The following is a 23093-nucleotide window of genomic DNA, read 5'->3' as shown; positions in this document are numbered from 1 at the left end:
GCATTGAGGACAGAGAGACAACGGATACTAGTCCAGCAGTCACTCACTGACATTTTTTTTAAACACAGTCTGAGCTCGGCACGTTTTAAAATTTCAACCAATCAATTGGTCGAAATAACAGATGACTCTCGGTCTACCAAGATTTATTTTTAGTCGGGGGCAGCCCTATTCAATACACACTCATAATATGCCTTTCTATTGTGTATTCTCTGTCTCCAATAAAACATTGAAAAAATGGAGGAAGACTGAATGTATTGCACTGTGCCCTTTGACAGCATTGCCGTGAAGACGTACGTCTCCAAAAGCATTTACACTTTAGACAGTTTGACAACAGTTTGTGATTTGAATACGAAAAGTGACAATTCAGTCAAATATATACAGTAAGTAAAACATGCATAAAAGACTACGTACAGCTTTGAAATATTTTAAAATAAATACATTTTAATAGTCACACCGTAACTGCTCAAAGACTAAATCAATTCAGATAGGACTGCTGTAATTCAGATAGGACTGCTGTACAGGCAACTCTGAAAACCTCTCGATGGAGCCTGTACCCAGAACACTGGATTCATTGCAGAGGCAGCCTCAATGTCTGGCCACACCTTCATCACTGCAAAATTCCTAACATGAAAACATCCATAAAAGAAAGTAATCAACCTGAATCACACTTTCTTTTTCTTGCCATCTCTCATTCAGTCTCTTTCTTCTTCAAATATACAAAATCCAATAAATATTCAACTTTGGTCCACTAGGAAAATAAAGCCCCTGTGTCCGTTGTATATTTGCTCCCAAATGTCAGAGTACTAAAGAGAGAAAAGTGACAAGAAGCCAAAACTTGTGAAAAAGTCTAATAAATATCCAGTAACATTAGTTTAAAACCCTTGAGCACTACATAAGATTCCATTTGGAACAGCCTGGTCTGAACCAGCCTGTTTTATACTGTGGTGTTGTGGCCCCGGCTGGAAAAGTGAAATGTCTTGAAGCATCTGGGTCTGGACATACAGTGGTACTGTTTAACGTCCCACATTACCGTGTGTGTGTGTGTGTGTGTGTGTGTGTGGCACAGTATTACTGTGGCCATAATGTTTATCTTAGGGCTCTCTCTCACTCCACAGCTGCTATTCTGCTCTTTCTCCCTCTCTTTATCCCCCTGGATTTCTGTGATGTAATGAGCAGGAGGAGAAAGGTAGGGGGGCAGACAGACGGACGAGACGTTTACCACACCCAGCCAGAGGCAGAATGTTCCTCAGCTAACAGCAGCTCACAGCATTCTCAGTACTCACCATCAACATTCACTTTCATTAACGGTAAGACAGATGTGAGGTTGATTTAATGATTCCCAACCCTCCCTGTGCTCCACAACGTAAGAGCCCCATCTGTATAGCAGCAGACACTCCTAGACTAGAACAGATCACATATGTGGGGTAAATCTTTGGAGATGATCAACTATTCTGGAGCTTAATCACTTCTCTATAACCTTCTGCTTTGACACAATGACCACATTCTCCTCATAAGTGAAGTGCAATGTAGTTTGGTTACAGAGCCAGACAGGCTCTGATGATGAGGAAGTTTGTCGAAACAAGAGTCATCCAGTCAATGATTACGCTGATCCCTCAGTAGTAACTAGTTCAACTGAGACTACTAATTAAAGCCCGACCAATGTTTTTTTGGGGATCCGATACGATTCAGATTTTTGGAGTGACAAAACGTACTGATATATCTGCCGATATACTCTTTTCCACATAAATTGCCGTCCAAGAAATACACTTCAAATGTTGATTTCTTACACTGTGAAATGAATAACAGTTCATGGGGACAGCCGCAATCATTCAGGAAAGCATGAGATTCTTTTTTTTCCCATTGTTTATCAGTGGAATAGCCAATATTATCGGTCAGGCTTTACTAATAATCCTGGTGTTTGAGCACCTAAACAAAGTCCTCTCTTTCTCTGCCTCAGAACAACCCAGATGTAAATAAATGATGTAGACCTAGAAGATTCTCTTCAGAGTTGGAGGTTGTTGCACCCCTCAGCGCACAATGTTGTAAATCATCTGTTTCTGTAAAAACCACAAGGGCAAACATTTAAATAAGTTGTTATTGACAGCTCCACTCAGACATAAGAAAGCAGCAATCAAGTGTTTCTCCATTTTTTTAAAGGCCCAATGCAGCTATTTTTATATTAACATCAAATCATTTCTGGGTAACAATTAAGTACCTTACTGTATTAGTAGTAGATTATAAATGCAGCAGGCTGCCTGGGGCTCAACCCTGCTAGGTTCTCCTTGTAACCCCGCTCCTCTGCTCACTCTACTGGCATCCTGGTGCTTGCCTACGGAGGAGCAAGGTGAACTGCCCCTCCCTAACGTCAGGCTATGTTCAAACCCTACATCCCAACCCGAGCGCTCCATTCTGCCACCTCTGGTCTCTTGGCTCTCCCACCCCTACGGGAGGGACGTTCCCGCTCAACTCAGTCAAAGCTCTTCTCTGTCCTGGCACCCCAATGGTGGAACAAGCTTCCCCCTGAAGCCAGGACAGCCCCATCTTTCTGAAACGTCTGAAACCCTACCTCTTTGAAGACATCTTAAATAACTCTCACAGTGTTTTACTGGCACTGACTTTGCTGATAGATACTTGATACGACTGTGATGTGTTGTTGTCTCACCTAGCTGTCTTAAGATGAATCCGCTAATTGTAATTTGCTCTAGATAAGTGCGCCTGCTAAATTACTAAAATGGAAATGGAACAGGAAAAACTTAATTTTGACTGCATTGGACCTTTAAGTAACGCGAGTCCTTTTTTGCATTCTATACATTGTAGCACAAATACAAATAGTTTTACAAACTGCTAGGAAGATACAGAGTCCCAGCAAAAAACCCTCCCCTAAAACAATGTGTGTTCTTCTTACAGTTTGTGTTTTTGGCAAGTACTGTCAGAAGGGAGGTCTTCAGTCACCTCAACTCTCACCCGCTGAAACAACGTAGCCATAACGTCGTCATCTATATCAGGAGTCAAAGGTTAGGGTAACTCCACATCCCACCTCTCCCACCTCTCTCATGGCTGGGGCTGAGCCTTGCCTGTACTTCCCAAGCGGGTCTCACAGCTCTCAGGCCCTGGAGACGATCCCGTCAGTGGCAGCAGTGGCCAGGGACGCAACCCTCCAACAGTCGATAAACAGCAGCATCTGCAGCATCTGCAGCGACACAACTCCATGTGAAGCCTGTTCCCTTTAGCTCAGCATCAGTATGGGACATGCTTAGTGCAACAACACGATACTCTGACTCAACCGCCACAAGGCTCTCTGGGAGATCCTAGACATGGCATGTGGAGCGTGTGCAGATGGGCCCCTGTCCGTACCCTGGTGAAGGGCTGAAGGACTTCTTACTGTCCACGCGCTGCACACAGAACAAACAGAGGCGTTTTAAACCCTTCCTGAAGGCACTGTTGGACAGACTATAGATCAGACAGTTAAAGAAGCTGTTGCTGATAGCCAGCCAGGTGGTGATGAACGAGGCGGCAGGGTGACTGTAGATGTCAGCGCTCTCCAGCAGGAAATACAGGATATAGGGAAGCCAGAGGAGGTAGAAGACGCTGGTGATGCGGAACAGCACCATGGCGTAGCGTTTGTCCGTGCACGCCGGCGCATGCTGCGGCTGGCCATCCTGTCCCAGAGAGCCTTCCTGTGGGCCGAAGCGGGCGCGGCGCTCGCTGATCTCCCTCGTATGCTGCCGGCAGATCCGGAAGATGTTGACATAGGTGAAGCAGACCGTCATGGCGGCTGGCGCGTAGAGCAGCACCACAATGAACGATGTGAAGAGCGGCCTCGTCTCCCACTCCACCGCGCACCACTCCACCACGTCGCCGTGGTAGCCGGGCTTCCCCCAGCCGAAGAAGGAGGGCAAGAAGACAAGGGCGGAGTAGACCCAGATGAGGAGGATGCACGCGCGGATCCGGCACGGCGTCGCCAAGGTAGCGTACGACAGAGGCCGTGTTATCGCCATGTAGCGGTCCACGCTAACACACGCCAGCGACGCCATGGAAACGCTCTTCAACACGGAAACCATGTAACCAAACACCTTACAGGTCAGCTCCTCGTCCAGGCCTTTCAGGTGGTGGAGGAGGGACAGGGAGGGGATGAGGCAGCTGACACCCACCAACAGGTCTGCGTAGGCCATGGTCTGGATGAAGGCACTGGTTGTGTGGTGCTGGAGAAGAGGAGCACAGTGGAACACAAAGATCACCACCAGGTTGCCAGAGATGATGAGGACGGTAAGCAGCAGGATGATGGCTACCTCCAGTAGACAGGTGTTTAAGATCTGGCTGTAGCCCACGTCCAGGAGGCAGAAAGGAGGGCCGCTCAGGTTGAGGAGCTCAAGCTCCAGCAGGTCCAGGGAAGAGTTCATCATCTTGCAGCCAGAGAGCTTTCTGAAAGCTCCTGGTCTGAAACCAGATCAACCGGCAGAGGGCAGGAAGCTCCAGAAAGATCCTTGTCTGGTCTGATCCTAGACTCAGAGACAGGGGGCTTGGCTGGGGCTGGTAGTCCTGGTCCTAGTCCTGGTCCTAGCTCAGCAGCAGATCAGGCTGGTGGCCGAGAGAGAGGAGCCGTGTACCCTCTGCCATATCAGCAGCAACGTGAAGACTAGCCCTCGTCCACGACCAGGGAGTCCCCCAGGGCATCCCTCACTGTGCAGACACAGACAGTTCAATCATACAGACACACACAGATGGAGGACAAATACTATGGCAGCCTATCCTTCTACTCCTCTGGTTCTCTCCTTAGAAAAGACATAGACAACAAAATATAGAAAACTGTCAACAAGTTTGATTGTCTTGGCTTACAGGAATTCCTGTATGTCTCTAAAAGATGCAGTCACAAATTCTCAAATATTCCAGGTGATATAGAGTTCGATGTTTCCAGAGACTTTGTGTCCTCTCCAAACACGGAAAGATCAGGCGGATCGCGTCCAAAGAGCAGAATTTCTTCACAGCAACTTCAGCAGAAATGATCCTCCACGAATGTCTTAGGCAGTCCCGGTCTCCCTCACGCAGGGAAAGGTGAGTATAAATGTAAATGAATGAAGATGAAGGCGCAGCCTCAAGGAGGTGATTGGCATTTCAAACAGAGTCTGGGTCTACTCAGAAAGGCAGCAGCGTGTGGAGTGGAAATGAGAGAGCAGGAGGAGCAGGCATACCGATGCAGCGACCCCAACCTCTCTCTCTGTCCCTTTCCCTTGCTCTCTCCCTCTTCTGTGGAGCGGATTCAGTCTTGTTTCTCTCACGGTCTGCTCTCTCTAACTACCTCTCTCTCTGCTCCTTCTCTCCCTCTTCTGTGGAGTGGATTCAGTCTTCCTTCTCTCACGCTCTGCTCTCTCTAACTACCTCTCTCTCTGCTCCTTCTCTCCCTCTTCTGTGGAGTGGATTCAGTCTTCCTTCTCTCACGCTCTGCTCTCTCTAACTACCTCTCTCTCCCTGCAGCAGGCAGGGCAGAGACACTCCTCCCCCTGTTCTGGCTCCAGCCAGTAAGCAGCTGTGGGTACACAAGTCTCACTCATTCATCCCATGACTGACTGACTGGCTGGCTGGCTGGCTGCACACAGCATACCCCTGCCACCATTATCTAATTCCCACACACACCACCTCTCTCTCATATACACACGCAGTCTTATCTAGAAACACCTGGTGCATTATGGTCATACCAGTCTCATGTTAAAAAGGCCCTTTCTCCCCATCTCTCCTCTTGTTAGATACCTTTAGGATGTATATAACCACATTTGGATTCCAGCGGTTTTGCTAGCATGTTTCTGTCTGCAGCCATATAGGTTTTAATATTGGGTTATTTGTGCACTGCTATAATACAAACAATGTCCTCGCTCTCCCAATACCATGGTTGGAGTTTCACTTCCATTTTTATGAAGTTATTCAGGAAGTTAACCGAAATGCCAATCCCAATTGTTCCTCATTGCTTGACTGACACACACGTAGTACCTCGCTAGTACTAAGCGAACTCTCTCAGATTCACACATTTTCACATAGTTGAAATGACATCAGTGGATGTTATCTGTGCCTTGGGTCCTTGGTCTCACCCAGTTGATGCTAAATCAAATAAATACTCATGTGTTTTTGGAACTTAGCTATATGTCCTGTGTATTGTTATAGTAATTGTCTTAGCAGCCAGGACTTTCCCATCAAACGGTATTGTGGGAGATCTTGACTTTATATGAGCAGGGCATTGGGAGTACACTATTTTAGCATATCTGTGTTTTCAAACTTTATTGTCCATCTTGTGAAGGAATTTTGCATTTTTCTTAAACTTTAACCGCAAACACCACAGAAACACTCAAACGACACATTTGCAGTCATTGAATGTGCTCCCAGTAAAAGCCTGTGTGGCTGTGGGCGCTGGCCAACATTAGCAGGTCAGCCTGAACTAGCACCTCCCATTAACATGCAGCATATCAATAAAACAATACCAAATTTGACATTTAAGACCATACTTCCAGAGTTTACAACATGTTTAAGATAGGCTTATGTGATTTGTATTAATATGAATACAGCTAGTGTCCTTCAGGGGACTCACTGTGTGAGATGAGTGTGTTTACATGCACTTCTTTCCTCAAGGCCCTTCATTGAAGTGTGTGTGTGTGTGTGTGTGTCATCTCTCATACACCTGCTTCTCATTAGGCTGCATCACCAGATGCTTTTCCTTCATTTAGCTTCTGCTCTGAGGACCACGGCGTGTCTTCTGCTCTGAGGACCACGGCGTGTCTTCTGCTCTGAGGACCACGGCGTGTCTTCTGCTCTGAGGACCACGGCGTGTCTTCTGCTCTGAGGACCACGGCGTGTCTTCTGCTCTGAGGACCACGGCGTGTCTTCTGCTCTGAGGACCACGGTGTGTCTTCTGCTCTGAGGACCACGGTTTGTCTCCTGCTCTGAGGACCACGGAGTGTCTTCTGCTCTGAGGACCACGGCGTGTCTCCTGCTCTGAGGACCACGGTGTGTCTTCTGCTCTGAGGACCACGGTGTGTCTTCTGCTCTGAGGACCACGGTTTGTCTCCTGCTCTGAGGACCATGGAGTGTCTTCTGCTCTGAGGACCACGGCGTGTCTCCTGCTCTGAGGACCACAGTGTGTCTCCTGCTCTGAGGACCACGGAGTGTCTTCTGCTCTGAGGACCACGGTGTGTCTCCTGCTCTGAGGACCACGGCGTGTCTCCTGCTCTGAACTGAAGACGCTCATCACAACACAGTCCAGTCATGCCTCCCACAGATGTAGGCCAAGGACGGCCGAAACCGTCACAATTAAAAACATCAAGTTTTGAATTGCGAGTTGTGCATTTTCCTTTCTTAAGCTCATTTATTTTTTGGTTGCACCTTTTCTCAAGTTGGTTGACAACCCTTCCTCACGTAAAAACAATGAATAATGAAGATGAAAGAGTTGTCATTGGTCAGACTGACGGAGCATGACTTAGATGTTGCCTACTGGTCTGTCCCACAATGACTGACTGCATTGTCTTTGAGTTTCTTCCCAGACGCATCACTGTCTGTCTCTCCGCCGTCCGTCCATCTCTACCGCAGTGTGTCTGTCACGGTCCGGATGTCTTTGTTAGTTCTGCAGTGTCTCATCAGGCCTCGTGGCAGAGAGATGGATGTAGCGTGATGAAGCTCAAAGATGCACCGCCAGAGTCGGACACACACCTCTCCCCTCTGCACACACCAGAGGTTAAGTATAGAGGCTATATTTATAATATACAAGACATCACTGGGCTCATCCATTATGAATGAATGAATGAAGAGAGAGATTATCCTCCACGACATGATCAACTGGCTTTGTATGATAATACATCTAACATACAACAGACGTAATAACAACAACAAAGGAAACCAAGTTCCACAACCCTCCAGGTAGAAAACCTCTTCTAGGAAGAATTAGAAGATTGACTCTGACAGAATGATGCTTCAGGATAGTGACAGGCTTCCGGTCTTAACGTTCTGTAGTGTGGTGGGTCTGGGGCAAACACACACACAGACACTTTTTTTTAAAGGGTGTGTCCTGTGGGCCTGGAGCAAACACAAACACAGACAAAACACAGACAGACAGACCGACAGGAGAGTCTGAGAGAACAGGCAGGTCATTGTGGGAGCGTTTGTTTTCCCTAACAGCGTGGGGTGAGGTGACGTGCGTGGGGCCAGGGCCTCAGCAGCGGCACTGTGTCTGACCTCTATGGTGTCTGACCTCTCTGGTCTCTGTTTATGGACAGAAGGACTGGGACACATCTGGAGGCAGTATGGATATATGGGCTGTGTGTGGTAGTGGGGTGAATGGGTGCTTGCGTAGCCAACTGCCATCCAACCAGCACACGGCCACAGGCTTTGTAACGAGAGAGAGCACACACTAGTAGAACCCCCTCCCAGTCCACCGTAACCAAATAACACAGACAAGCATGTGGACAGAACCAGACACCAACAGGACGAGGAAGAGGAGGCTGTGAAGGAAGAGGAGGAGGAGGTGGAGAATGATGCGGAAGGTAGGAGAAGGATGAGGAGGGAAGGAAGGAAGAGCTGGTGGAGGTAGAGGAGGAGGAAGAAGAGGTGTCAGCCACAGGTTAAGACATGGGCTCTGTTTGGTCTGAAAAACAGTGAATGTATCAAAAAACATAGAAAACCTCCAGAATCTCTGTGGAAATACCCTCAGGTTCAGCCATTCTGTACAACAGCAGCACCATGAGAGAACATCCTGTGTCAGTCATGGAGGATCTCGTGTCATCAAGCCCCAAATCTGGGAAGCTGGCGAGGAGGAAAAGGAAAAGGATGAAGATAAAGCTGATTGGGGAAACTGCTGTAGGGGATGGCCATTACTGCACAGCCAAACACACAGGTTTCTAGACTTGCGTCAGACACAGTGTATACTGTTAGACCTGGAAAGTGTGATGCTGATTCACTGGAGGGCGGTGCCGTTTTTTTTAGGAGCATGGCCTTACCTCTACTACAGCATATTGGATGACTGTCATTCATATTCCATTCACCCAGTTCAATGTAACAGCGACAGGTTTAGGCTACTGCATGATACTGAAATGTTCCTGTACTCATAATGAGGTTGTTACAACCTAGACTATGAATGACAGTTGAAAATGTAGGTTCACAGGTCGAGAAACATTAGTAATAGTAAAAGGTGACAGACACATTCAATACTGCTTTGCACACTCCTGCCTGCATCTAGCGAGGGTTTCTATTGGACGAATTCAGATATGTCTATCCTCATTTCGTTTAAGAAACATTTTTTCAACAGAATTGGCGGAATGAATACACCACTGATCACAAACACACTTCACTTTCATAGCAGCCACATACAAACAGCATGATACCTTTGATCGTTGTATAATGACTTCTTGCATCTACACACTCTCATCCTCTCACCTTTTCCCTTCGCTTGTGGACTTCAGTGCACAACACATCAGCTGTCTGTGACCAGGCAAAAAAAAAATATCATGACCGCTAACTGCTACCATTGTCAACATATTAACGTCATAGTCAACATAGCTACTGGAACTAACGCGTTAGTAAACCCACTACAATCATGTAGTAGTGTACAGTCAGCAGCAAGCAGTCACACCGGCTGACCCCTGTGGTAATACATTAATCAAACCAAAAGCTTAACTTGACTAGGAAGAGTTCCATTGTTGGATAGCCATAGCCATCTAGCTAACATAGTATCCCTCTCTGTTTCAGTAGGCTAAACTAGCTACCTACATACGCTAGCTAAGTAAGTGAAAAAAATACAACGAAACCTCTCTCTCCTCTCCTCCATTTTTGAAGAAATTAATTTGTTCAAAACTATTCAACTATTGTCTTTCGCTCTTTGAGTCGACTACTCACCACATTTTATGCACTGCAGTGCTAACTAGCTGTAGGGTGGACAACAAGAGCTCTGGTTGGAGGACGTCCTCTGGAAGTTGTCGTAATTACTGTGTAAGTCTATAGAAGGGTGTGAGAACCAAAAGCCTCCTAGGTTGTATATTGAAGTCAATGTACGCAGAGGACGACAGAAGCTATTATTTGGTGTCATGTGAATATATTTAATATAGTTTGATTTAAAAAGGATAAAAATACAATTGTGAAACATTAAAGTTAAGAAGTTCACTGAGGAGGATGGTCCTCCCCTTCCCTTCCTCCTCCTCTGAGCCACTAAATGCAATGTAAATTATATTGGTATATGTACCTATCTATCCAGTGCAGTTGGGGCAGCGGTCAGTTGTGAGTGAATGTATCAATATCCTCTATGTTAGTGTATGCAGTATGATGGACCGACTGGTTTAAATGTGTCTGATGAGAGAATGTATCAATATCCTCTATGTTAGTGTATGCAGTATGATAGACCGACTGGTTTAAATGTGTCTGATGAGAGAATGTATGTGATACTTTGAATGTTTCTTTATTTCTATTTTTTATTGAACCTTTATTTAACTAGGCAAGTCAGCTAAAAACACATTCTTATTTACAATGAAGGCCTCCTATACATAAAGAGAGACCTAAGACAACAACACAGCATGGCAGCAACACATGACAACACAGCATGGTAGTAACACCACATGACAACACAGCATGGTAGTAACACCACATGACAACAACATGGTAGCAACACAACATGACAACACAGCATGGTAGTAACACCACATGACAACAACATGGTAGCAACACAACATGGCAGCAGATGTGAGGTGATGCCAAAGACAATAACGTTTTTTTTTATTCTTTCCAAAATGGCACCCTAATCCCAACGCAGTGAACTATGTTTTACCAGGGCCCTATAGGATTCTGGTTAAAAGTAGGAAACTGTAGGTAATTGGGTGCTATTTGGGGTCATACAATAACTCCATGCAGGCTGCAGTTAGAGTATCATAACTGAAACTCAGTATTATTTAAACCCATACCTCTGTGGATAGTACTCAGGATTACCTGAAAAGGCTAAATCATAATAGATTGTGGGTGTAAGATATAACTTAAACCCAGGAATAGGCTATTTAGATTTCAAGTTTTGTGTAGGTACTATGTACTTTGTTAGGATTTGTTGGATAGATGTATTTTGTACCCACAGTGATTCCTTACTTGACTTTTTAGGACCACATGGTAACGTGGCTGAAACCTGAAATAGAATGCAGATCAGATACGGTGGTATTTCCTGTTGCCAATACCATTGAATCAAGTACAATGGTGGAGTGCAGAGAGAGGAACAGAATAGTGGTTGTTAAACCCAACACAAAAGATCACATAAGGTCAGGCTATTAGACCTCCGTAGATTCACTTTGCCAATCAGAGTGACCGTGGAGAGAGTCCACTATAAACCTAATGTAGAGCATTGTGTATTCAAGGACTGACATTTTGTCAACAGCAATGTGCAAGACAAATGACTCTCCACATGGTATAGCTTGTTATCAATGCATCTGATGGGGCTTAGGAAAAACACCATAAGAATTGAATTCATGGTTGTGAGCTGGTAGAGCCTTTACATGTAGAAAAAGACCAGATGAATCAACCATACAAACGTCAACCTCCACAGGGGTATAACACAAAGCAGGATCAATGAGTTAGCCAGCTAACATGCCTAAATATTCTGAAATATCATTATTTTTTTGCATGAAATGGACATGGTCTCTAATTGACTCAACAAACCCACAAATCATTTGAATTCAAAACAAATCACATTTTGACTAACTTCCGTATCTGTGTGCCAGCAGTATGTATTTCCCCGTCACTCACACATTGTACTATTTGTACATCGTCACAACACTACATAAAGTATAGCTAATGTAACATTTTAAACTGCTAATCAATTTATTTTTCTCTTGAAACTTTTCGTGTGTGTAATGTTTACTGTTACTGTCTGATTGTTGTTGTTTATTCACTGTTGGTTTTTGTCATTGTATTTGAGTTTTTTCACTTGCTTTGGCCATGTAAAGATGTTTCCCAAGCCAATAAAGCTCCTATAATGTTTTATTGAACAGACACACAGAGAGAGAGACATAGACAGAGAGAGAGATGGCGAGAGAGAGAGTAAGAAATACAGTGAGAGAGAGTAAATGAGAGCAAGAGACAGAGAGAAGGAGAGAGAGAGAGAAATAGAGTGAGAGAGAGTAAATGAGAGCAAGAGACAGAGAGAAGAGAAATAGAGTGAGAGAGAGAAATAGAGAGAGAGAGAGTAAATGAGAGCAAGAGACAGAGAAAGAGAGAGAGAGAGAAATAGAGTGAGAGAGAGTAAATGAGAGCAAGAAACAGAGAGGAGAGAGAGAGAGAAATAGAGTGAGAGAGTAAATGAGAGCAAGAAACAGAGAGGAGAGAGTAAATGAGAGCAAGAAACAGAGGAGAGAGAGAGAAATAGAGTGAGAGAGAGTAAATGAGAGCAAGAAACAGAGAGGAGAGAGAGAGAGAAATAGAGTGAGAGAGAGTAAATGAGAGCAAGAAACAGAGAGAGAGAGAGAGAGAGAAATAGAGTGAGAGAGAGTAAATGAGAGCAAGAGACAGAGAGAAGGAGAGAGAGAGAGAAATAGAGTGAGAGAGAGTAAATGAGAGCAAGAGACAGAGAGAAGGAGAGAGAGAGAGAAAGAGTAATAGAGAGTAAATGAGAGCAAGAGACAGAGAGAAGGAGAGAGAGGGATAGAAAGCGAGCGAGGGAGCGAAAAAGAGGACAGGCTGTACGTACAAGGACACACATGGATGTTATTTCCCCACTTACAAACAGTACAAATACTTACAATCAGTGCAAAGAAAGGCCACATAAAGATAAGGGTTCTCATTTAGCTACAGTGCAGCATGGTTTTAGTCACTCAGTAGTCACTAGGCTAATAGCCCCCCAAAATCAAATCCTTGTAGATACCTTTAGCATGGACCACCTCAAATAAAACATACATGTGGATTCAAAGTACTCCTTCCTGTAGTTCATCTATGCAGAGAATAATGTTGATTCTTAATAAGTTACCACCAGGCACTTAGGAGTGGGGAACGCCACACATTCACATTCCAAGGCCATAATAAAATAAAACAATGTTTTGTTTAGGGGAAAAAAGGTTGTGTTTATGATTCCAACATGATGATTCCTCTCGTCAGTGAGTAGTGGTGACCTGGTTAGATCTGGGAACGTCTCGTGTCTCGAGTCATCAGGTACAAGCAGTCCTACTTAGAGGAGGATAAATAAAGCAGCAATCGTCTCAGCACTTTGTATCTGTGTGTGTGTGTGTGTGTGTGTGTGTGTGTGTGCATTTGTGGCGTGCTCCACAAACCTCCATGGTCTGACAGAAAATACATCTATCTAGAGCTACCGCCCTGGTGAAGTCTACTCTCTCATCCAGATCAATATCACTCCACCACCATCTTAGCATTACCACAGTCAGCAGGATACTCACACAAACAATACTGGGCTAGTGATGTCTTACAACAACACAGACGCACGCGCGCACACACACGTCCTGCAACGGCATGCGATGAAGTTCATTTGGACAAACCCCAGGTGATAAGGATAGAGACAGGAACAGTGGTCCAGGCGAGGACGATGGGGCCAGACAGGAATGGGAGTGCAGGGGGTGGGGGGGGAATCTTGTTGCCACCTAGGAGCCTGGCGTGGGCACCGCGGGATGCTGGCTTTACATAATGCCAGTTGACATGACTGATGCGGAGGCCAGTAAAAACACTGCCCCACACCAAGCCAACAAACAAACAGGGCAGACTAAGTTACCACAGCTTTGCGCAATATCTGTGTGATAAACAAAAGATCTGCTCACACCGTATGGGATGCTTACTTAGCACATCATTGTTGTACTGTAGACTTAAGCTGGGTGTACACTACACTATTTTGGCCCCGATTTAACTGTCCCAGAGCAGTTTTTTTTAAAGATCAGAGACAAAATCCCTATGTTGTTGCTTACTCGGGGCGCGCAACAGTAACCGGCGCTCGTTTAATGTGAGATGGTTAGAGGCTCAAGCTGAGGGCTGCCGATCCTGTCTTTTCAAACATGTTTGATTTTATCGGCACAATATTCGCTATGTTCTTGTAGTGTGAGATGTGCAAAGACACATTTGAAAACGGTGATCTGCAATAGCCAATGAGAGCTCGCCAGAGAAGTAGCCATTGAGATGATGCCGTTGTTTGGCATCACCCAGGATGTGTAGACTCTGGAGCAGGAGATGATGCCGTTGTTTGGCATCACCCAGGATGTGTAGACCCTGGAGCAGGAGATGATGCGGTTGTTTGGCATCACCCAGGATGTGTAGACCCTGGAGCAGGAGATGATGCCGTTGTTTGGCATCACCCAGGATGTGTAGACCCTGGAGCAGGAGATGATGCCGTTGTTTGGCATCACCCAGGATGTGTAGACTCTGGAGCAGGAGCCATGACTACTACTAGTATGCGTTTGTACTTGCCTGAAGTTCGCAAGCAATGTTATTCCATTGAAAATGTGGCTAGATATTTCAACTCTGTATGGCATGCCTGAATTTCTGATTGAACACGTCTATGAGCCTGCTTTGAGCCACAGCTCTTTCTAGCTATGTCAAATCTAATCACATCATTGTTTTCACGTGACAGCGTGGTATGGAGAATCCTCACGACCAAGTGAAAATCGTTTAGTGTGGCACCACTACGTTGGCAAGACAAAACAACTACAGGAAAGATGGTCATTTAATGTGAGAGACTCAGCGATGTTAGGATTTTGAAAGTTGTGTTGTGTCCACCCGGCATTAGTTGTCGAGCTGTTATGTTATATTCTGAGGTGTCTGCTATGGTGATAACATAGAGGTTCAGTCTACTACTTAATGTTTGTGTATAATGCTGTCATGTCCTTAGAAGAGCCATAGTCATTGGTCAAGGTCAACTTTAAACTTGAATGTTCAGTCATCCTCTCAGTGGAAAGAAAACGTTGACACTTTGATATAGGAGGACAGAATGTTAAATGTGAGGAGAGTTGACAAACGTTTCAGCATTACCATCCATCACTTCTACGAGGCACACACACACACACACACACACACGACTCTGGTACTTAGCTCACAACCTCCTACCACAGTGTGAGTAAAGAACTTGCAGCACACCGCAGCCAAGCACCACCTTAGTGCAAACTCCTAACGAGGGACTGACCAGCAGTCACATAACATAGAAATTATATTAAGAAGAAATAGGACATTGACGAATTAGGGGGAAAGAAGGACATAATGACTTTAAATGGCTGTTAAGATTTTGAGATTGTCACAGAGAGAGATATTGTACACGTAAATGAGCCTTCATCTTCCACTTTGATGACTTAAGAGAGAGGTTTTGACCTCAGATTCCTTCATCTGCCTGTGTGTGCAATGCAAGGACACAAAATGGCAGATCATCTCTATGGCTAACTGGCATTCAATCCATCAATCATTCAATCAAATTGATGTGCGGCAACAATCAGCAGTCACAAAAGGACTTTACAGTAACTCGGCCAAGACCCCATCGCAAACGAGTGCATTGCTGAACAACCAAGTGGAACACCACACAGGTGACAGGAAGGGAGCAATGACAACCAATCAAGCATCAGCAACAACATTATCACTGTTCAAAATCTACATTCCACAAATATTACATAGATGAATATTAAGCTATCAAGCTAGTGATAGAGTCACATGACTTAGATGATTAAGAGCTGGTCCTACAATCTTGTAAAACAAAACCTGTTTATTATTTCCACTAAATATAATAATAAAATTGAGTTCGATTAGAGAGGTCAAAACATTGACCCATTGTCTTAATACAACTCACTTTCTTATTCGAGTACATTACCATTTACCAAGAGTTTTCATCTATATTTTTTGTAGCTGTCTATTTACCACCCTAAACCGATGACCATACTCAACGAGGGGAAGGTAGGCTGTCAAGGTAAATAAGAATTTGTTAACCGACTTGCCTAGTTAAATGAAGGTTAAATTAAATAAAAATAAAATATGTATTGAGCCATAAGCAAACAAGAAAATGCACTTCCAGAGGCAGCGTTTCTCATGGCCGGTGATTTTAATGCAAGGAAAATCAAATCGTTTTACCTCATTCTTTACCAGCATGTCACCTGTGCAACTAGGAGGCAACAAAACTCTAGATCACTTTTACTCCACACACAGAAATGCATACAAGTCACCGGCTTCATTTACAAGTGCATCTATGACATCGTTCCTACAGTGACCGTACATACCCCAACCAGAAGCCATGGACTACAGACAACATCCACAATGAACTAAATGCTAGAGATAACGCTTTCAAGGAGCGAGACACTAATCCAGATGCTTATAAGAAATCCCACTGTGGCCTCCAACGAAACTGGAACAGATGTGACAGGGCTTGCAAACTATCACAGATTACAAAGGTAAACCCAGCCGCGAGCTACCCAGCGATGCAAACCTACCAGACAAGCTAAATGCCATCTATGCTTGCTTCAAGGCAAGCAGCACTGAACCATGCATGAGAGCACCAGCTGTTCCGGACAACTGCGTGATCTCGCTCTCCGTAGCTGATGAAGTAAGACCTTTAAATAGGTTAACATTCGCAAAGCCGTGAGCCCAGATGGAATACCAGGATGTGTACTCAGAATATGCGCTGATGACGATGAGGCAGCCTATAGGGAGGAGGTCAAGAGACCTGTCAGTGTGGTGACAGGACAACAACCTGTCACTTAACCTCAACAAGACAAAGGAGCTGATCGTGAACTAAAGGTGGGGCTGTAGTGGAGCGGGGTCGAGAGCTTCAAGTTCTTCACTAACATTTTCAACATATCCCTGACCTGGTCTGTAATACCAATTGAAATACCAGACAACCATAGCCCCCCTACCCAATAACACCAAGGTAAACTGCTTAAATGACTATCGCCCCGTAGCACTTGCATCTGTAGCCTGAAAATAGCTGTGCAGCAATGCTCCCCATCCAAACTGAAAGAGCTTGAGAAGAACTGCAGAGAAGAATGGGAGAAACTCCCCAAATACAGGTATGCCAAGCTTGTAGCGTCATACCCAAGAAAACTCGAGGCTGTAATTGCTGCCAAAGGTGCTTCAACAAAGTACAGAGTAAAAGGGTCTGAAAACTTATGCAAATGTGATATGTTTTTAATTTTTTTATACATTTGCAAAAAAATGTCAAAAAATTCCTTTGTCATTATGGGGTATTGTGTGAAGACGAGGGGATTTTTAAAAATATATACACTTTAGAATAAGGCTGTAACATAACAAAATGTGGAAAAAGTCAAGGGGTCTGAATACTTTCCGAAGGCACTGTTGATTTATCAATAATGACTACTGATACATGCAGTATTGATAAACATGAATATGTTTACAATCTTGCAGACGATCTCCTGATATACAGTTGAAGTCGGAAGTATAAATACACTTAGGATGGAGTCATTAAAACACATTTTTCAACCACTCCACAAAATAACAAACTATCATTTTGGCAAGTCGGTTAAGACATCTACTTTGTGCATGACACAAGTAATTGTTCCAACAATTGTTTACTGACAGATTATTTCACTTATAATTCACTGTATCACAATTCCAGTGGGTTAGAAGTTTACATACACTAAGTTGACTGTGCCTTTAATTAAGCAGCTTGGAAAATTCCAGAAAATTATGTCATGGCTTTAGAAGCTTCTGATAGGCTAATTGACATAATTTGAGTCAATTGAGGGTGAACCTGTGGATGAATTTCAAGGCCTACCTTCAAACTCAGTGCCTCTTTGCTTGACATCATGGGAAAATCTAAAGAAATCAGCCAAGACCTGAGAATTCTTTTTGTAGACCTCCACAAGTCTGTTTCATCTTTGGGAGCAATTTCCAAACGCCTGAAGGTACCACGTTCATCTGTACAAACAATAGTACGCAAGTATAAACACCATGGGACCACACAGCCGTCATACCGCTCAGGAAGGAGACGCATTCTATCTCCTGGAGATATGCAAATGCAAATCGATCCCAGAACAACAGCAAAGGACCTTGTGAAGATGCTGGAGGAAACAGGTACAAAAGTATCTATATCTACAGTAAAACAAGTCCTATATCGACATAACCTGAATGGCCTCTCAGCAAGGAAGAAGCCACTGCTCCAAAACTGCCATAAAAGCCAGGGTCTTCCGAATGGACAATGACCTCAAGCATACTTCCAAAGTTGTGGCAAACTGGCTTAAGGACAACAAAGTCAAGGTATTGGAGTGGCCATCACAAAGCACTGACCTCAATCCTATAGAAAATGTGTGGGCAGAACTGAAAAGGCGTGTGTGAGCAAGGAGGCCTACAAACCTGACTCAGTTACACCAGCTCTGTCAGGAGGAATGGGCCAAAATTCACCAAACTTATTGTGGGAAGCTTGTGGAAGGCTACCTGAAACATTTGACCCAAGTTAATCAATTTAAAAGGCAATGCTACAAATACTAATTGAGTGTATGTAAACTTCTGACCCACTGGGAATGTGATGAAATAAATAAAAGCTGAAATAATTCACTCTACTATTATTTGGACATTTCACATTCTTAAAATAAAGTGGTGATCCTAACTGACCTAAAACAAGGAATTTTTACCAGGATTAAATGTTATGAATTGTGAAAAACTGAGTTTAAATGTATTTGGCTAAGATGTACGTAAACATCCGACTTCAACTGTACCTGACCAATATTGAAAACTCAATTCCCCACCCTGCTGAAAATATTTTCAGAATACTCAAAAATCTCAAGATATAAACTTATTGTGGAAAAAACCTAAATAATCGCAATAGGAAAAATAATAACTCATGTTCAACAGCATTCTTTTAAGTGGACAATAAACAAAATATGAAATACCAAACAACAAATATATAAAGATAACTTTAGCCCATTATTCAACAATATGAAAGCAGACCTAATTAAATGGAACAATCTTCCCATAAATCTAACAGGTAGAATACACCTCTTCAGAATGGCATGGTTTTTAGACTTTTTCTCAGTAATGTCCATTACCCCACTGAAGACATTCTTTAAAACAGTATACTCTGTCATAACCGACTTCATATGGGCAATTAAACTCATGGAATAAATAGGAAAGTTTTACATCTTCCTAAGTCTGAGGGGGGTTTTAACCTTCCAGACTTGGATTTGTATCAACTCGCCACCCAAAGCTTTTACTTGAGACAGATAGTTAAATGTACTAAAGAGGAACAACAGGTACATATTGAAGATGCACATGCTCATCTCCAGTATCTTTTTACGTGTCTATTTTCAAAGGATAAAGCTAAGAACAACTTCAACAACTTCATCAACAACTTCATAGTTAAAAAATAATATAACATGGAAAAAAATTGAAAAAAATGAAACGTATTCTACAAAAAACTATATCACTCCCTAAAAAACCTATGGAACAATCTCCTTGGATAGTAAGTAACCTGGTACGAGCATTAGCTTGTACGAGTCAGAACTGCTCATAGGGCAGGAGCCCCATCTCCTGTTTCTGTAGCGTGAGGCTGCTTGCTGTACACATCCTGGACAGGACGCTAGTCTATCGCAGGGCCTTACCCCCAATCTATCTCCTTAATACGGAGTGCCAAGCGGAGACGCATCAATCCTTGGATAACTTTTCACAATTTACAGATAAATTGGTCCACATGGAAAACTAAAGGCATTGAAAACGTAAATGACTTGGTAACAGGAAATACATTTATTTCCATGAAGGTTCAAGGGTGAGGCCTACCTTAGTGATGAGGGTGCGGTACTCCTCCACTTGGTGGTCGTTGTTATGGCAACCAGCCAGGAGCTGCCACACCTCTCCTCTGAGGGCCTCTGGGACCCCGCTACGCACCAAAGCCGGGAGCTGCTTGGGACGCACAGACAGGTTCAGATGCCTGGGGACAGAGGGGGGGGAAGCCATGATATAACCAACCATTACGTAAACACTAATGCTATCAAATCCAACGTACACAGATGACAAGGAGTGTAAACAGCACTGCGTATACCAAACACTACATCCCTGATGATAACTGAATAATGATGGTATGATTTAATCTGATTTAATGTAATCAATGGAGGTGAAAGATATCCAGCCATGTCAGAAACAAGTCATATATCACCGTTCCAGGTCAGCAGGCCATTAATTCCATCTTATCAGCTCTGATTTACACTGGGAGGAGGGACCACTGACTAGATTAAGGGCTGTCATGGGAAAACAATGGCGGCCTTCCAGAAGGCACTATATGCTGTCGCACTGCAAAGCTCAGGTGATATATCTGCAGTATATCCCATTAGTCTCAAACGACAGACGATATATATGCAGTATATCCCATTAGTCTCATACGACAGACGATATATCTGCAGTATATCCCATTAGTCTCAAACGACAGACGATATATCTGCAGTATATCCCATTAGTCTCAAACGACAGACGATATATCTGCAGTATATCCCATTAGTCTCAAACGACAGACGATATATCTGCAGTATATCCCATTAGTCTCAAACGACAGACGATATATATGCAGTATATCCCATTAGTCTCAAACGACAGACGATATATATGCAGTATATCCCATTAGTCTCATACGACAGACGATATATATCTGCAGTATATCCCATTAGTCTCATACGACAGTCTACGCCGTACATACAGACCCAGGTTCTCAGTGAATGTCTATGTCTCGCTTATGTACTAAATCCAGCTGGGCTGATCAGGAGGAAGGGGATCATGAGAATGTAGTTGGCGTATCTAAAGGGGCAGAGGAGAGGAACAGGAGGATGGAGTCTTATCTAACAGGTGTGATGTGGGGCCTGGAGATCAAGGGAGGAGGGAGAGAGAAGGGGTAGAGAGAGTAGAGAGAGAGAGAGAGAGAGAGAGAGAGAGAGAGAGAGAGAGAGGGGAGAGCGAGCAAGAGAGAGAAGGAGAGAGAGCAAGAGAGAGAAGAAGAGAGAAAGGGTTATCTCTGATCAGAACAGACACAGAGAGAGAGTCTCCCCTCAGTTCTTCCCAGAACCCTGGGCAGCTGGCGGGGGAGGAAGGTACTAGTCACAATGCCAAGAAGCACATATGATCAGGTTCCACACCACACCACATGCCCCTGGGAGAGCTAAGAACATTCCAGATGAATCGTTAACTTTTCCCCCACTTTTCATGTATTTATTTATCCCGAGTTACTTGGTTGGTTACGCAATGCAACGTGGCATTTCTTTTCTGCTCAGATAAAACAGTTGAAACAAGAAAGGGCGTACTTTCAGTGTGATGTAAGTGAAACCAGCCCTGGTGCTCAGCGGGTTGGCAATACAAAATGGCTCCCACTGACAACGAGAGCCCTGCATCGAGTCACATCACAGTCCCATTTGAATTACGCAATTTATTTACCATTCTTTGCAAGTTAGAAGGAAAGCAAATTTCCTAAACATAGTTGTTTTATTTCAGTCAGCACAGCCATTCTCAAGAGACACGTTAATAGCAAAGCCTAAAAACAGTGTTAAAGTATTTGGGACGCAAAAAAAAGCACCTTTTATGTACCTAGTGGCTGTATGTGCTCCCTCCCTCTTCCCTCCCCTCCCCTCCCCTCCCATCCCTCTCTGAAGTCTGGGTTGAAGGGAAGTGAATCGTTATAGTTTTGTCAAAAATAATACTTTAAATGACTAATACGAATCGTTCAAAAAAGTAATCAACTTTGTATGGCCTTATTCTCAAGTGTCGGTGGAACGTTTTTGGGAACATAACGAAAACATGATAGATAAAACCGTTAACTAGCGGGTACAATCTATTTTTTGAATTGGCTACCTGTTAATCTGTTCTCTACATATTTTATAGGCTAGACCAACCTGCTGCTGCAGTGAATGAACGGTCCCTCTCCTTGAGCAATGGCCCAAGGAGAGACGCACAAACACAGATGCGCTAATGTATTATGCCGATCCTGGCTGATATGTTGATTTTTATTTGATTGATAACATAAAACTGTGCCTAAATATATTACATTAATATAAATTATTAAAATAATTCCATTACTTTTTCCAAAACTTTTTTTTTTTTACAGGCCCAGAAAAACACCACTTTAAAATTCCATGACTTTTCCAGGATTTTCATGATGAACGAACCCTGTATGAAGGATAAGCGTATATTTTACAAGCAGTAACTAGTGTTAGTTTTCTTTTCGTATCATAGATAAATGTGCATTTCCCACTAAAATGTTCAGTCAAAGAACCTGCATGAAGAAGAATCTGGTACATGGTACTCCTGTTGTGTGATTTAGGTCATAACTCTGCTAGAGGGCCACTAACACTGTGCTGCTCAGCAGTACGTTCCTTCATCTCTCTCTGACATGCCTCCCACTATCGATTTAAAAATATATACATTTCACCTTTATTTAACCAGGTAGGCCAGTTGAGAACAAGTTCCCATTTACAACTGTGACCTGGTCACGATAAAGCAAACAACAACACATAGTTACACATGGAGTAAACAAACGTACAGTCAATAAGACAAGAGGGGAAAAAAATCTTTATACAGTGTGTACAAATGAGGTAAGATTAGGGAAGTAAGGAAATAAATAGGCCGTAGTGGCAAAGTAATTACAATTTAGCAATTAAACACTGGAGTGATAGATGAATGATGAATGTGCAAGTAGAGATACTGGGGTGCAAAGTAGCAAATAACAATATGGGGAAGCGGTAGTTGGATGGGCTATTTACAGATGGGCTATGTACAGATGCAGTGATCTGTGAGCTGCTCTGACAGCTGATGCTTAAAGTTAGTGAGGGAGATATGAGTCTCCAGCTTCAGTGATTTTTTTCAATTCGTTCCAGTCATTGGCAGCAGAGAACTGTAAGGAAAGGCGGCCAATTGAGGAATAGGCTTTGGGGGTGACCAGTGAAATATACCTGCTGGAGCGTGTGCTACGGGTGGGTGTTGCTATGTTGACCAGTGAGCTGAGATAAGACGGAGCTTTACCTAGCAAAGATTTACAGATGACCTGGAGCCAGTGGGTTTGGTGACGAATATGAAGCGAGGGCCAGCCAACGAGAACATACAGGTCGCAATGGTGGGTGGTATATGGGGCATTGGTGACAAAACGGATGGCACTGTGATAGACTGCATCCAACTTGCTGAGTAGAGTGTTGGAGGCT

The 23093-nt window shown here is 43.8% G+C and overlaps 2 protein-coding genes across 2 annotated transcripts in view; both read right to left on the bottom strand.

The window, feature by feature from the left end:
• The window catches only part of LOC115115946 (rab GTPase-activating protein 1-like), a 159991-nt gene that overhangs the window by 76130 nt on the left and 60768 nt on the right, over positions 1–23093 (bottom strand). Inside the window, 1 exon segment of the mRNA XM_065007562.1 lies at positions 19699–19849. Within this exon segment, the coding sequence (XP_064863634.1) occupies positions 19699–19849 (151 nt within the window).
• Positions 234–5457, bottom strand: LOC115115943 (probable G-protein coupled receptor 21). Its single transcript, XM_029644422.2, has one exon. The coding sequence runs from the start codon at positions 4401–4403 to the stop codon at positions 3309–3311; it is 1095 nt and encodes a 364-aa protein (XP_029500282.2). The 5' UTR covers positions 4404–5457; the 3' UTR covers positions 234–3308.

The sequence above is a fragment of the Oncorhynchus nerka genome, linkage group LG22, assembly GCF_034236695.1.
Source record: "Oncorhynchus nerka isolate Pitt River linkage group LG22, Oner_Uvic_2.0, whole genome shotgun sequence".
Taxonomy (NCBI): domain Eukaryota; kingdom Metazoa; phylum Chordata; class Actinopteri; order Salmoniformes; family Salmonidae; genus Oncorhynchus; species Oncorhynchus nerka.
Note: the sequence above shows the minus strand (reverse complement) of the source record. Positions and strands in the feature narration are given on the sequence as shown.